Source organism: Atta colombica, unplaced genomic scaffold (assembly GCF_001594045.1).
Source record: "Atta colombica isolate Treedump-2 unplaced genomic scaffold, Acol1.0 scaffold15, whole genome shotgun sequence".
NCBI lineage: Eukaryota > Metazoa > Arthropoda > Insecta > Hymenoptera > Formicidae > Atta > Atta colombica.
Window position 1 is genome coordinate 738,748 of NW_017259239.1, and position 15,500 is coordinate 754,247.

Here is a 15,500-nt window from a genome sequence, read left to right on the forward strand (position 1 = left end):
TATTTCAGCAGAAATGCCAGAAATGCCACATTTTCTTTTGATAACAAGACAAGTGCGCGTAAATAAATGTAAGAGTTAAGCGCGTGGTCGATTGCCTTTGCGAAAGAGAAACACTCACGCACTGCTATTCGCCTTTCTATTTGAGAAGAAAGGTCACTCGGATGCTCATCCCAATTGCGTTTTTCTTTCTATGTACTTCATGCAACCAGTCTCGCTTAGACTATCTCCAAAGAGTTCTCCAAAGTGATGACGAAATAATGGAGATGCGGCAATTAATACTAAAGTAGTTAACGTTTAAACTCGAACCGCGGGGCAATTAAATGGCAAAATCGTCTCGTCTCGTTTTTTCGCGCTTCATACTGATTGTAAGAAAAATGTTTGGTATGAATAATCATGTATTTTTTTTATATGTGACTTACAAAAATTTTTCTTACTTTTTAATTAAAAATTGTTCTAATCAAAATTTGTTAAATTTGATTAGAATATAATTTTTAAATGTAAAGAAATTTTTATAAGTTACATATCAAATAAGTGGTTATTCATTACCAAAACATTTCTCTCAATGCAAGCTAGTTGTTTAATATGTTATGTCCTATAAACGCTTTGTTTTTTTTTCTTTCCTTTAATTGTTAATTTGAAAATGGCGCTGAATAAAATGGCACGGAATCTGTTTGAGTTCGAAACATAAGAGTTAAGGCCTCTAGCGAAGCAAGCGTCGCGTAGCTAAAACGAGCGATCTACGTGATCTTGTATGAGTGTGTGTGTGTGTGTGTGTGTGTGTGTGTGTGTGTGTGCGCGCGCGCGCGTGCGTGCGTGCGTGTGTGTGTGTGTGTGTGTGTGTGTGTGTGTGTGTGTGTGTGTGAGAGAAATATGGCGCGATTGTAATGAGTATTGTTGTTGCAAAGATCTACGAGTTCCTATGTATAAAATCATAGTTCAAATAAACTTTCAACTACTAAGACTATATGCATCAGTTTATCAAAATATTTCCCGAACACTAGTACAAACTGCGCTTTGATACATTAAACATCACAGAATATACCGATATAAGATGTATTCATATTCAGGCAACTTGCGTAACATATAAAATGCTAGTCGCTGTTACGCATGTTGCATTCAATAACATTAGTCGGAAAAACGAAGTTATACCGCGAGATAGACTCAGAATTTTTATGTGCAAGGTCGAAAAAGAGTTAGCTGGAATTAAGTGATTACTATAAACTTTTCCATTTAAATAACGTAAAAAATAGATTATTCCGTTGTTATTTCATATTTAATTTAATTTCATTTATTGTATCAGCAGAATTACACAGAGATATGCACAAAATTCGTGAATACACAATTCACATCGTGAGGCACCAACAGTACTATTATAAAGCCTACCAGAATGAAATATCGGAACGATAAGTGACATTACAATGAGACAATACATTACGCAAAAATAAAATATTGTATTATTATTAAAAATTATTGTATTACTAAGATTCTAAGAAAATTAAGAAGTACATCTAGTTTAATCCTTTCTCGAATAATGCTGACTATAATTTTCTCGTATCATTAATCAGTCTGACGTAGCAAAATCTAGATGCATTCGTGATCGCTCCGAATAAGCGCAGCATTGCATTTTTTATATCAAGGATGTATATTATGTATACGTATGGTTATATAATACACCGCGATAGATGGAGGGATTTCTTAGATATAATCTCTCATGTATAATCATTTAAGTAAGATAAGCGCAAATTATATCTCTACACGTAACAGAAGTAAAAGTAGTTATGCGCACCAAAAATTATAAATAATTATATATATGGCGAATCGAAGCTAAACTAAAACGAAAAGTTGTAATATTAATAACATAAAATAAACATCATAATTTATTCACTCGTTTAATAAAAATTCGTTGAGGTTTGAACGAATTGAAATATGTTTGAAAGTTACTAAGCGAGATAGACCGTTCCAGAGATTACAAAAGGTCAATAGATTTAAAATTTCATGATAGTTTAAAAACTTCTAACATTCAATAACATCAATTATTATTCTCATTGTTTAAAAACTTCTGTTTCATAAATTAATTATGAATGATTATACTATGTGCTAAAAAATATTCTGGCTAGAGACGTCTTAATCAAAAACTGACCATGAGATGGCCATCTCTTCTGGGAAAACCCTTCTGAGATATACGAAAGGATTAAATTTGTAACATCAAATTATATTCAATTTGAGTTATTTATCATACATATATAAGTCTCCACCACTGCATGTTAATTTGATTAAAATAATGGAGTTAAACAATGGAATAAGGACATTTTTCATAAAAAAAAAAAACGGCGGAAACTTATTCAAACACCTAATAATTCGCGAAAATGTATTAGATTTAACTCAAATTTAGTTTATTAAGTGCATACGTTAGTACAGACAATGTTTACTATGAAACTAACCACAGAAATGAATTGATTTATATTTTTGACATAGATGCAAGTAAAAAATAACAAAATGTTATCTAACTCAAGATTAGATTACCATTGTTCCTTTGATATCTAACAGTGTTGTGATTAGTTTCTGATTAAAGGGTCTCTAATTCTAATTAGAGACCTAGGGATGTTTCGATAATGCATCGAATTTGATATCGAAATATGGCCATGGATATTCGATAGTTTATTGAAGCTTTGAATTTCAGTATCATAGCATATGGGACCTAAGATGATTGATTCAACACATAGGTTGTGTTCCAAAATTCAATATCAGCGTATCAGTACTGAAAGTCTATAGAGATATTATAATAGAAAAATCGAGAGAAAAACTGTATAAATAAAAGAAAAATAAAATATAAATAATGAAGTCATATAAGATGAAATTGGGTAAAAACGTGCATATGTGCATTTGCGAAAGTAAGAAGATTTGTGGAAGTAAGAAATTAATCGTCTAAAGAAATCATCTGCCATCGTGTTTTTGGCAGGTGTCTAGAGTTTTTCCATTGTTCAAGCGCTGTGAGTGGTTAATGATAAATTGCAACGAGATTCATTTTTTTCAGTAGCTCTTGAGCTGCAATAGTAATGGACGCATTTAGCAGATTCAATAGTTGAATGAGCACTCGCTTATTGGTGTACTCTTCTAGATCATCCAATCTGACCTTTAAATCTAGAAGAATACATCAATAAGCGAGCGTTCACTCAAGTTGTTGAGTCCGTTGAATACGCCCAATATAGGATGTTTTCCATTTGGGGACATAAATCGACACAAGTGTCGTTTTCTTTGTTACTTCTTTGTTACTCAAGAAAGATGGAATGATGCTTGTAGCGAATTATGTCATCAAATGAAAGATATTTATAGTACAGTATTACATATATGCATCAAGTGCTCGATAAACTAAGTCCATATTTGTGGAATAATTGTGACACTTTTTTGTGTGTTTAAGAATGCACATTTAAGTTAACAACATAATTCTTTGTCTATTACTTCTCGTCACAAACTTGATCATGATCATACAATTGATTGGAAAAATGTTAGTATTCTCGATTCAGAACAATCTTATTATAAAAGGTCTCCGAAATGATCCATATTAAACGACAAGATAATTGATTTAAACAAACAAAGTGACATAGAACGCTTTCCTGAAATCTACTTAGCAATCATCGGAAAAATCCCCTCTATCCATACATAGAACTATCCTCTCTCCACTAACATTCTTTTTTTCCTTCACCCTATATAAATACTGTTCGCGAGCCATGATTTTCCAAAAAATTTGTCAGCAGTAGTTTTTACCATTTGTTCAGAATTATCTCGATTTTTTTAAATTGGGATACTCAGAGTTACATCTGCGAGGACTTGTGTTTAAAAAATACGTGGTAAGCGAGCTTTAATGTAAATTTATATTGATCTTCATAATTAATCATTGTATTGTCTAAAATATTTTAATACTTTAAAAAGCGTTTTTCTTTTCCTTAATTTTTTAAATAGAATCTGAAAATTCTGTATTCTCATACGAAGTCATTCTTTGCTTCCAAAAAAGGAATCATAAACGGAATGAATTAGTCGCCAGATGCGTTATTATAACAAAAATTTTTTTTCCTTTTTTAATATATATTTTTGTGGGTAAATTTCATTCTCTGGATTTTATCTTACTCATTTATCTTACTCATTTATTGTACCACAAACGATTGGAAAGAAAAAGAATTTATTATCTTATTGACTTGCGATAATTATTTTTAATATTTTGCACTTCTTTCTTTATCTTGATATTGTATTAACACTTTTTTGACTAGCGATTTTGCGTTCTTAATTAAAAAACTTGTTTGTAATTTTTTATTGTCATCTGTATGTACTGATGATGGTCAAATCTTGAGCGAAACGTCTATTTTCATATATAATAATAATAACTATATTATTTTCGTTTTTTAACGTCTGTCGTCGCGGCTGTACGCTCCTTATTATTTATATTTGTATTATTGAGCTACCTTCAAACATTTAAATTTTAACAACATAATATCTAACGTCGCTATTTCATTACGTTTTTGTCATATAATACATTTTTTAAGCATGGTGAGATTCGAGGATCTCTCTGTCTATTACACATTTGTCGTATGACAAAATCGCGCAATTGAAAGCACCTTTAGGCCGATAATCATAGTCTATTCTTGTTTTAAGACAATCTTAAATAATATTTTAAGATACAAATACAATTCTATGATTGACTTATGACATCTGAAGACTGTACTTAAGATCATTTTAAATTGATTATGAATACCAGCTTAAAATGTGCAAAAGAAAAAAGGTAACAATAATCTTTAATATCAATATATTTCTAATTAATGTATTGTTGATATTTTTATTCGTATCGACAAAGTATTGAGCTCTTTCGTACATTCCTATAACAAAATCTGGACCACAAAATAACAAATTGTTGATTGGCCATTATTTTTGTCAACTTTAAGAAGTTAGAGTTTAAAAGTATAAGTTATAAAAAAGATAACATACATAAAAAGAGACAATACTTTTTTTCACTCTTATTTTGACAAAATTGCTCATGGCCAGATTCTGTTGTAGAGTCTCTTTCTAATTCTGGCTTTGAGAGCCGCTGCCGCGGCAACGCGACGGAAATGTAAAACGTCGTGAAATTCAAAAGCGGTGTCCCCGCGGGCTCGTAGATATATTTGCCAACTGTCGCGGAGCGTCCGGGAACGCGTCTCAGAGACGAGAATAGTAGCCGTCTCTCCCGGTCGTACGGTGGGACACACTTAGAAATCTAGCGAGTCTAGGAGAACGACGAGAGATCCTCAAGAAAGAGATTAGACAATTTCTAATTGATCCGCCAGATTTTTCAGAACCTCTTTAAGATAAAATAAGATAGATGCATAAGATAGAAGATGCATGGCTATCTTATTCTATTTTACGCATATCTATTTCATTCTATTTTAAGCACGTCCCGAAAATTACGGTAGATCAAACATATAATATCCAATTTCTTGAGGATCTCTGATACTCGTATCACACTGCATTCTATATTTCTTGCAGAAATCTCACTCCAAGAGAGTGAAAATATAACTATCCTTGAAAAAAAGTGAAAATATTTCACTTCTTGAAAATGAGTGACAATTTTCATTCTTTTTAGAGTGAATTTTCACTTCGAAGGAGTGAAGTCTTACTTCAAGAAAAATGAGATTGCTTCTTTGAAGTAAAAATTTATTCTAAAAAGAGTGAAAATTATCACTCATTCATTTTCAAAAAGTGAAGGATGGAATTGTATTTTTACATTGGAGATTTCACTGTAAGAAATTTAGAGTGTAGATATATGTATTGAAGATTGAGGATTACGAATTAAAGATTAGAATTCGAACCTAAAATACAACACATTCATTAGAAATGCAATCAGATAATTATAATTTTAATTCATTTTATTCCGATTGGCTAAATTCTTATTTCAATTCTAAGCTCAATTCGCGATCCTTAATCTCTAATGCGTAATATGACACGGGCATAAAAGGACGCAATCAGGAGAGACTTCTCTCTCGCGCCGAAGAAACGTATCGGCAACTACTTTAAGATCTTATAAGACGGTCTGACATTTGGCTAGAACGCTGGCGGAAATAAACATCCGGAAGTCAGCGGACAGCAGTTATAAGAAATGATAGATTTGACGTGAAACGTGACGTTGTCTTATTCTCTAGCGTCAAGGAAATCGGATTTTTCTGCACGTATATATTTCGAGACGCTACGAGTCGCGAAAAATTCTGTATTTAACAGGCAAGAGGAAATATTTATTGTTGACATCGTTTCATTGTGGCTTGCAAACGCGAATGTGAATTCTAATACAATCTACGGTACCGCAGCTCGCACTTTTGCGGTGTGAGAAAAGACACGTTCGTATTTCCGCTGCAGGTTTTAGCATTAAATGCGGTTTTCAGTTTCGACCTATAAAACTGTCTTCGTGTTCTACACAATTGAGATTCTGAATTAATTTATTTGACTGCTGAAGTAGTGAAAAGAATTATTCACACATTACATAGTAAAAATAAGTCAAGAAAATATGAAGGAAAGCGCCAGTATTATTATTATATACAAGATGTTCCAGATTTTTCCGTACAACTTTAATAGTATATTCTATGAGAAATCAGAAAAAAAATTGTATAAACATACATACAGGTCCTAAAATGCTTTATTAAAGATACAATAAAAATATAAAATGTGTAAAAGCAATAGTTTTAGTTAAATTTGCATTTCAAAGTGTCCATATTAATATAAGCTTAACATCAATTTTGAATTTATCACCCTTTTTATAAAGATAAATCTTTCTATAAAAGTTTTCTTTATCCTCATAAAAAAGATAATAAATTCAAATTATATCAATATCAAGCATCCATATTGGACGACACTTTGAAATGCAAACTTAAGTAAAATTGTTTCTTACTCATTGCATATTTTCGTTAATTTAAAAAAAAAATTATTATAAAAAAATTTTTATTATAAAAAAATTTTTAACTATGTTTATGTATTTTAATTTTCTTTCTCTTTTCTGCTCAAGAATTATTGAAACTTATTTGAAAAAATCTGGGATATATCCTATATTTTTAACAATGTTGCCTTATAAATATTACTAGTGTAGTATCAATATAATTTTGCGCAGTTAGACAGATATATGGGTTGTTGATAGTGATTATTGATTGAGTGTGAAGGCCCCTTAATAATCTTCGGTCCATATTAACTTTCTTCGCCTCGAGCTGAACCTTTTGCATGCTAGCAATATTATACGTACGATCGAATCTACAGTGTTATCCTCTTCCTACTCTGCAATACACATGCAGCAATAGTTCCGCGAAAAAATATCAGCTGTACTTAATCCTTTCGTAATCCTACTTCTGGCAGTTCAACGTAAATCTCCCCATCGAATCCCCAAACAGTTTTCAACTTTATTGTTCGCCTTCGCGACTAAATTACACATGTAAGAAAGTTACGCCGATGATTATTTTATCGAGCAATATTTATCAAAGATATGCGAATAATATATATATATATATATAAAAAAAATTACATGTATATATATATATATATATATATATATAAGTTATAAGGAACAATTATAATTTATAAAGGCATATAAGGAACAATTATAATTTATAAAGGTGTAAACGAGCTAATAAATATTCTCAGCCTCATAAATAGTGAGTTCGCTGTCGTAAAATATTACGATTGTTCTACCGATTGTATGTATCTGGATGATGAATGATTATGATGAACGCTCATTCGTTGGAGAGATAATTCATTAAGATTATTGAAGAAATTCTGAAATCTCAAAGGAATAAGATATATGCGCTACATTGTTAAAATCGATTTAATTAAAAGCATGCGATAACAATCCAGAATTTACGTAACCGTAACGCAATTATACCTATGTCGTTTAATATGTGCCGCTCTAAAAAGTTACCGAACAAACTTTGTTAGCATCTCATTTTTCAAAAAATAAACTTTTCGTTACAGTTCCGAAAATGCACCGAAAAAATTCCTGCTTAAAGTTAAAATAATTCTGAATTAAGAAAAAAAATCCAATAGTAAAAATTTGGAATGAAAGCTTATTACATGAACACTTTGAAATGCAAACGCAGAATAATTAAAAATCGCGACATTCACAAACATCTTCTACGTGTTACACTCTTCACTTTGTGTTACAATGTGCGTTTCTGTCTCCGTATTGTGCGAAAGGTATTGGTTATTGCTCTTAGCCATTTTCAAATAAATAAGACTATTATCAACGCAGTTAATATTCTTTATCACCAATAGGATTTTTACGCTATAAATTTGAAAACTGGTATACTAATATTAGAAGATTAAATGAAATGGCGTAACGTCGTAAAATATTAAGATTATCATGTTTTTGCAAAATATTTCGTCGAAACAAATTCGGGTTCTCCATCTTATCTTTATCTCGATTTGAATCCCAATCTCGATTTAGACAGGAGAATAATAACCTTAAGTTTTAGCTATAACAACTTTTAGACGGGTTCTGCCAGATAAGTCGAGGTAATTCTCTTTCTCTCCTGCCCATCATGTTCGGAGAATACGAATTAACTATTATTTATAGAAAAATATTCCTAAAGTTTAATTAAAAAATCAAAAACTAACACTTTGTCGCTTTTCGTATTGCAAGATTATATTTTCTTATTAAAAATATCACGGAGTTTACTCGTAAGTAGTAACTCGCCCCGAATTGCGCTCAAATCATCTATTTCTTCATGTTAAGATATTGTATTCCTTTTTCCGTTCATCGTAGAACAAATGAGAAATCTACAAAAGGAAGATTTCAAAGGCGTGAGAGAAAAAATTGCGGACATTTGTTATGTATTTGTATACCAAGAAGTCCGGCACCGGCACCGACGCGCACGCGAATTGCGTGACACGGAGGAGTCGCTTATGCAATGCCCATGCGATGCATCAATGATTCTCGACCCGCACCTTTAGGCGCAGGTGAACTGCGGAAGCGGCAATACTGAATACTTCGACGTGCGCCATCGCGATCTACAATGCACTTTGACAAGGCTTTTGCAAATTTCCGCAGCTTCAATTCATATTAGCGATCACCAGATTACAGATTGTGACTCTTACGGATTTCAATAAATTATTAAAATACGTACTAAAGATAAATGAGCATAGAAAAATGTAGTGCAGTAACAACATCAGACAAATTAGACAGATGAAAACAGTTTAATTATCTTGTTAATTCAATATGATAGTTTTAATGAAGTAAATACATCATGCTCTTGTTTTAATAAAATGATATTTGTTATTAATATCATTAATATTATCATTAAATTAATAAAATTAATAAAATTAATTTCAATTAAATTGCTCTCGATTAATGCTCATCATTTTTTCCATGTAGGAACAAAAAATTATTTTACAAATTATTAATTTACAAATTATTAATTATTATTTAAAATTTGGATACTTTAATAAAGTTTTTAGAAATGGATAATTAATCAAGTTAAGAATTCGGTTGAACATACTAATGTGCAATAGTGCATATCAAAGCCATTATGATTTAATCTGAATGTAAAAATAAAATGCAAATATTTTGAATTATAAAATAGATATTTTACTTAACAGCACAATAAAAGGTATAGCTGAAATAATTTATAAATATTTTTCTGGAATTTAAAGTGAAGTATACTACCTTGTATCAAAAAGTTCCCGGAATTCATTCAGAAAATTCAAAATATAAGTTTTATTCATCAAAAGTGATATTGTCCCCTTCAAAGTACTCCCCATCGACTGCAACGCACTTATGCCAGCGCTTGATCCAGCTCTCGAAATATTTCTGGAACTCTATTGTCGGTATAGCCATCTTCGGTAGAGCCGTCTTCAATTTTTCCATTACCTCCTTTCGGAGATTAAAACGCTGTTAAAACGCGTTCCCTGTAATGGTTTTTTGACTCGATCGAACAGAAAAAAATCGCAGGGAGCCATATCAGATGAATTCGATGGATGGTATTCGTTTCGTTCTTGGTCAAAAATTCACGGATAATGATGGGACTGTGCGACGGTGCGTTATCATGGTGCAAAATCCACGAGTTGTTTGCCCACAAATCCAAAATCGAAAATACGTGCAGAGGTAGATGTACTCAAGATGGCGTAACTTTTACAAATGTCAAGCTATGATGATAAAATTTGGTGGGAATATCAATGATAGATGTGGCAACCTAACCAAAAAAACAGAACTCAAATCAATTGACTCAGAGCATCACCTGATGGTAATTCCGGGAATTTTTTGATCAAGCTGATATATTTGATATTTGATGAAAGTAAGAAAGTTCTAGTGCAGTGTATATAGTGCAGAGGAATAAAAAATATCTAATGTATGTATTGAAGATTTTACAATTTTAATTCGTTCCTATTAAATATTCATCTTTACGACAATTTGTGTACGACAGCTTTAATATACACTATTACGCATTAATACATCCAATTGAATTCGTTCTAAGTAATATTTTTAACACGGGAAAAAAAATATATATGTGTAATAACAGTATCAATAGCAGTCTTATTGAAAATAATTTTTGTTAATTCAATGACAGTATTAATTAAACAAATACACCATGCTCTTGTTTTAATAAAATGCTATTTGTTTCATTAATTAATATTGTCATTAAATTAAGCTAACTGAAAATTATTTTCAAAATTTAGATTGCTGTTGGCTAATGCTGTATTATTGCAATATATCATTTTTTTTTGTGGAGGAACAAAGAATTATATATAAGAATATTATTTTATAAATTAATTTACAAAATTTTACAATAAAAATATAAAAACTGTATATAAAACTGTATATGTATTTATTTACACGTGACGAAGAAAAACTTTGAAACAGCTGTTTCAGAATGATCGCAATGAATCGCTAAACATATATAAGAATGTTTGGCGCACAAATCATACGTGACAGAAATGATTGCTCAGATTAAATATGAGAAAAAGTAGAGAAATTCTCGACTTTTTTCCACTATAAACGATCGTTGTATTATTTAAAGTGAAAAGTGGAAAAAACGACATTTCTACAATTATTAAATAACACTTATAAAAGAAAAGTAAGAGAGATTCTCTGTTTGTCGCGCATGAGTGAATCATCAAAAGTAAAACATGTAAATAGCATTCCATCTTGAGTGACTTGTGAGAATGTCGGATGATTTCGCCGTAAATGCGTGTGCTTTTATATTTAATCGCGGACGATCTACTCGTCACACAAACTCGGCATAACGCAACATTCTATCCTATATCTAATAGCTGTCATCGGCTTCACAGCTTTGGACCAAGGGCAACCAACGTCGTTTTATAACGTGGAGATTGAAGGAAAATTATCGAGGATTCGTCATCATTTATCTCTAATTTATAAAACAATTTGCGCTCTCTCTCTCTCTCTCTCTCTCTCTCTCTCTCTCTCTCTCTCTCTCATTTTCTATATTAATATATCTTCCACGCAGGACATTGTAGTTTAAACGCTGAGATTATTATAGAGGATACTCCGAAAAGAAAAAGAAAATATTATTTTAACTACAGGATATCGATAATCGCATCAAACTTATATTAGACAACCTATAACCAAAATTTGTGTCAGTCCAAAATAAAATTCTATTTTTTTAAATATAATATATTTATATATTTACCATGTAATACGAAAAATATTTAAATTAAAATTACACACATATATTAAACATATTATACGTATGTATCAAAATATATGCATATCTCTTTTATCCTCCTATCAAACGCATGGCATATAAATAAATGGAATTCTACTATGAAATCTAAAATTACAGATTTTGTCTAAAGTGGGCTTTAAAGATAAAAAAAAAAAGATTCGTAAAACCATTTTCTTTCTCAACTTTAACTCCCATTTAAATTGAAGCGTCAATCGTCGAGATGATATTAATATGTGGTCGGGCATTTCCCGGGTACGAAGTTTCAAAGACCAATCGCCAAAGCATTATTCAGTAAATACACGTGGCACCTTGCAGCGGTAGTCCTCAACAAAAAATTGTAAATCATGTGACGTGGATCGTGATTCGTAGTCGAACTGCGCGACCGCGAAAATATACGATCGCCGTCGATAAGGCACTGACACGACGTGCAGTCAGGATGCGCGGTTTCCTAACGTCAGAATGAACCCGGTGGGAGTCGCGCAATTATCATTTTAAATGATACCACTACCGGAGTTACTGCGAATGTGTTTACCGATTATGTAAGTTTCGCGCGACATTGCCAGGCGCCGCGCCGCGTCGCGCCAATGAAAAAGTGCGACGCAAGTCGCGTTTCCGAGGATCGCGAGAGACATAAGCAGGAGATCGAGATTGAAATGAGATTCTGTAATTAAAAATTACAGAAATGAGCAAAATCATTAGAATATTTATAATTTCATTGGTCAATATATCTAGTTTTGTTCACTTTTGTAATTTCCATCTCGATTCAAGATACACACTCGAGCCTGAAATGATATGATATAAATTCGATCAACTTACAATCGATTAGTACATGTTAAAGGCTATTTTTTTACGATATACCTAAATAAAGTGGCATAATATAATCAACCTTGACAATAGAAATAATACATATATACATTATATAATATATCCGTTAAAAATATGATAATATTAATAGATATTTAATCATTTAAGATCCGGTTTTTTTGGTCATCATTATCTGGTCAACTTGATGTAGTAGACTTTATTTAACTTTATTTAACTTGACGAGAATGTAAAAATAATGTTTGTCTAACTATACTTAACCTTCTAACTGTGTTTAGAGAGTTAAATATATAAATATATCGCAAAACTCGATTTTTATTGACAATATTATTGTATCATGAGAACTTTTGAAAAACGTTCGCTTTAAACCAACGGTTTTGTAGTGGTAACTTTGGAAGTTATATTACAAAATTATCACGTTAACAAAATTATAAGAAAAATGTCTGATTAAATTAACTGGAATTCTGATTGAAAATGTACACATCAAAAATTTCTGTTTAAATCTACTGTCGAATTCTAGTTGAAATAACCGGAATTCTGATTGATATAATCTGAATTCTGATTTCTTCATTTTCGACCAGACATTTTTCTCAGTTTATTGATTAATCATAGATAGAAAAAGATAATTTTTACATTATTATTTTAAGTTTAATCACAAGTTATTCAATAAATAAAAAACTAGAGCCTATTTATATGCTCAATTTTACGTATAATCACTAATTTCAATATGCACTAATCTAACTAAGCTACAGTTTATTAAGTAACCATAATAGAAATAAATAGAAAAACACAATTTTTACATTATCAGGTTAAGCCTAATCACAAGTTAACCAGCAAATGAAGAACTGGACCTAAAATATTTATATGCTTTTAACTTTGCTAATTTCACGTATAATCGTTTTCAGTACGTACTAATCTAATAAAATGCAACTCTGAGAAAAACGTCGTTTTAAATTAATTAAAATTTTGATTGAAAATCAGAATTTTTTGATTCGTCCATTTTCAACCATTTTTCTCAGTGACTAAATTCGATAATAAACAAAGGGTGTGATCTACTTAATACTGCAAATGTTTCCTTTGGTCAGTTGATTGGTAAATTGTTTTCTTCTGATTAGTCAACGAAGCATTTGTAGCGCCAAATGGATCGCACCTGAAGTCGACTGTTATATCATTTACAATTAAAACTGCGCCGTATGTAATCACGCAGTTACATGTACAATCCCGCCAAGGATTTTAATAACCACAACAGTTGAAAATTTGTTTATCATGTACACTTGACCGAAAATTTGTTTCGTTTTCTTCTACGAGATGTGCCGGCAGAAATTTGCTAGAAGATTAGTAAATTTTTTTTTATATTTTCTCGTCACTAACCGAAATTCACTTGGACACGAATCTAATCGTTATCATTCGTTGTTCTTCGACCTTTTTAATTTTACAATATTGATGAGCTTGAATTTGTAAAATCACTCATCAATATTACAGCAACGTCGCGTGCAATTCTATGCAAATGACAGAATATCCGATTGATATATCGAAGAAAGCGATGAAGAAACCTCGCGGAAACATTTCCATGTCACGAATCAAACAAACGAAATGCGATTGTACACATTGACGTATGCTTTTCTTATCTTCCTCATAAATCGCACGAATTTTTCATATCGGCAGAAAAATCACGATTCTACTTTCTGGATAGCGATTTTCTCTAAAGATAGCTCCAGACGATATGATCAATGTACGCCAACGTTAACAAGTATTGAAATATTATAATATAATACATGTACAACAGGCAATTATTAATATTTCAACAATTTTTTTTTCTAAATACAAATGATACTTACTTAGTCTTCCTCAGTTTAGAATAATCACAATATTTTCTTCATTTAATAATATCTAACGAAATTCAAAAGAGTGTCTATATTAAAGTACATAATCGTTAAGAATTATTATTAAAAGAAGAGAGAATTATTAGATGTAAACTGAGGAAAACTAAGTAAATCGAAATGTATTTAACGTGTATAATATTTAGGAAAAAAAAATTGTTGACATTATTTTTATATAAACCATTAAGTATTGAAATTTACTCTGCAGTCTTACGAGTTTAATTACGTTATAAATTTATGACATGCATAATTATTCAAATGTAGGCTAATATTTAGTGAGTAGAATGTGTAAAATTAAGCATACTGGCTATGTTGTCTGGAGCTTAATTTAAGAGTCGAAGAGATTTAATTGCGAGGCACGATGCAATTGTCACGCGGCGGTGACGCGAAACATTAACCCCACCAACGTTGGCGAAGTTAGCGGAATATCGCGGCGTCTAGAAACATGTCGTCGAGAAACACGTCAAGGAGGTTATGATCAACTCCGACCATGCAAATAATATTTGCAAATTCTAGTGTTAATTTCGCGAGGACGAAGGAGACTCGCGAGTGTTTGAGAAAAGCGATCTGTTAAAAAAAAGAGAGAGGGAGATACACACACCGTGTGCTTACCTTCTCTTTCGCTCTGCCCGCGTGTTTCTGCACTGTTTTCGCGATTAACGCGCCCTTGCTCTCAGCCATGATGACGTAGCGTCGGTTGCGGATGCAGGAGAGACGAAGCACTTAAAAAACTCTCAATTTGTTGACGCAACGATGGCTCGCAACTTGATGCAGGAAGGAGGAAGCCGAAGCAGCGACACACTAACTCACAGAATCAAAACGCTCGTGTCGAGGCGCGGAGAGGAACTGAACTGACTGAACAGACTGAACTCTGAAGTCACCGAAGAGCGCGACGGCGCAGTCGGGACAATCCGGGACGAGACTTGAGATGGCGGCGCGGATCTGTCAATCTATGTCGCCGGCGGCCATGTTGCCGCGCAGAATCGCCGACAGCCACATTGGCGCGCGCAAAATCGTTTCGTTTCAACCTGCTTGGAAATTTAGGCCCGTATTTTATAATCGATTCTTATATTAGACTATCTTAAATACCATCTTACATCTCACAGATTCAATT

At 32.0% G+C, this 15,500-nt stretch overlaps 1 protein-coding gene across 4 annotated transcripts in view; it reads right to left on the bottom strand.

The window, feature by feature from the left end:
• The window catches only part of LOC108685269 (myc box-dependent-interacting protein 1), a 51,943-nt gene extending 36,657 nt beyond the window's left edge, over positions 1-15,286 (bottom strand). For all 4 annotated transcript variants that reach the window (XM_018189984.1, XM_018189983.1, XM_018189982.1 and 1 more), the window contains exon 1: positions 14,999-15,286. In XM_018189984.1, the coding sequence (XP_018045473.1) occupies positions 14,999-15,067 (69 nt within the window). In that variant the 5' untranslated portion in view covers positions 15,068-15,286. The remainder of the gene's footprint in view (positions 1-14,998) is intronic.
• Between the last annotated feature and the right edge of the window lie 214 nt (positions 15,287-15,500).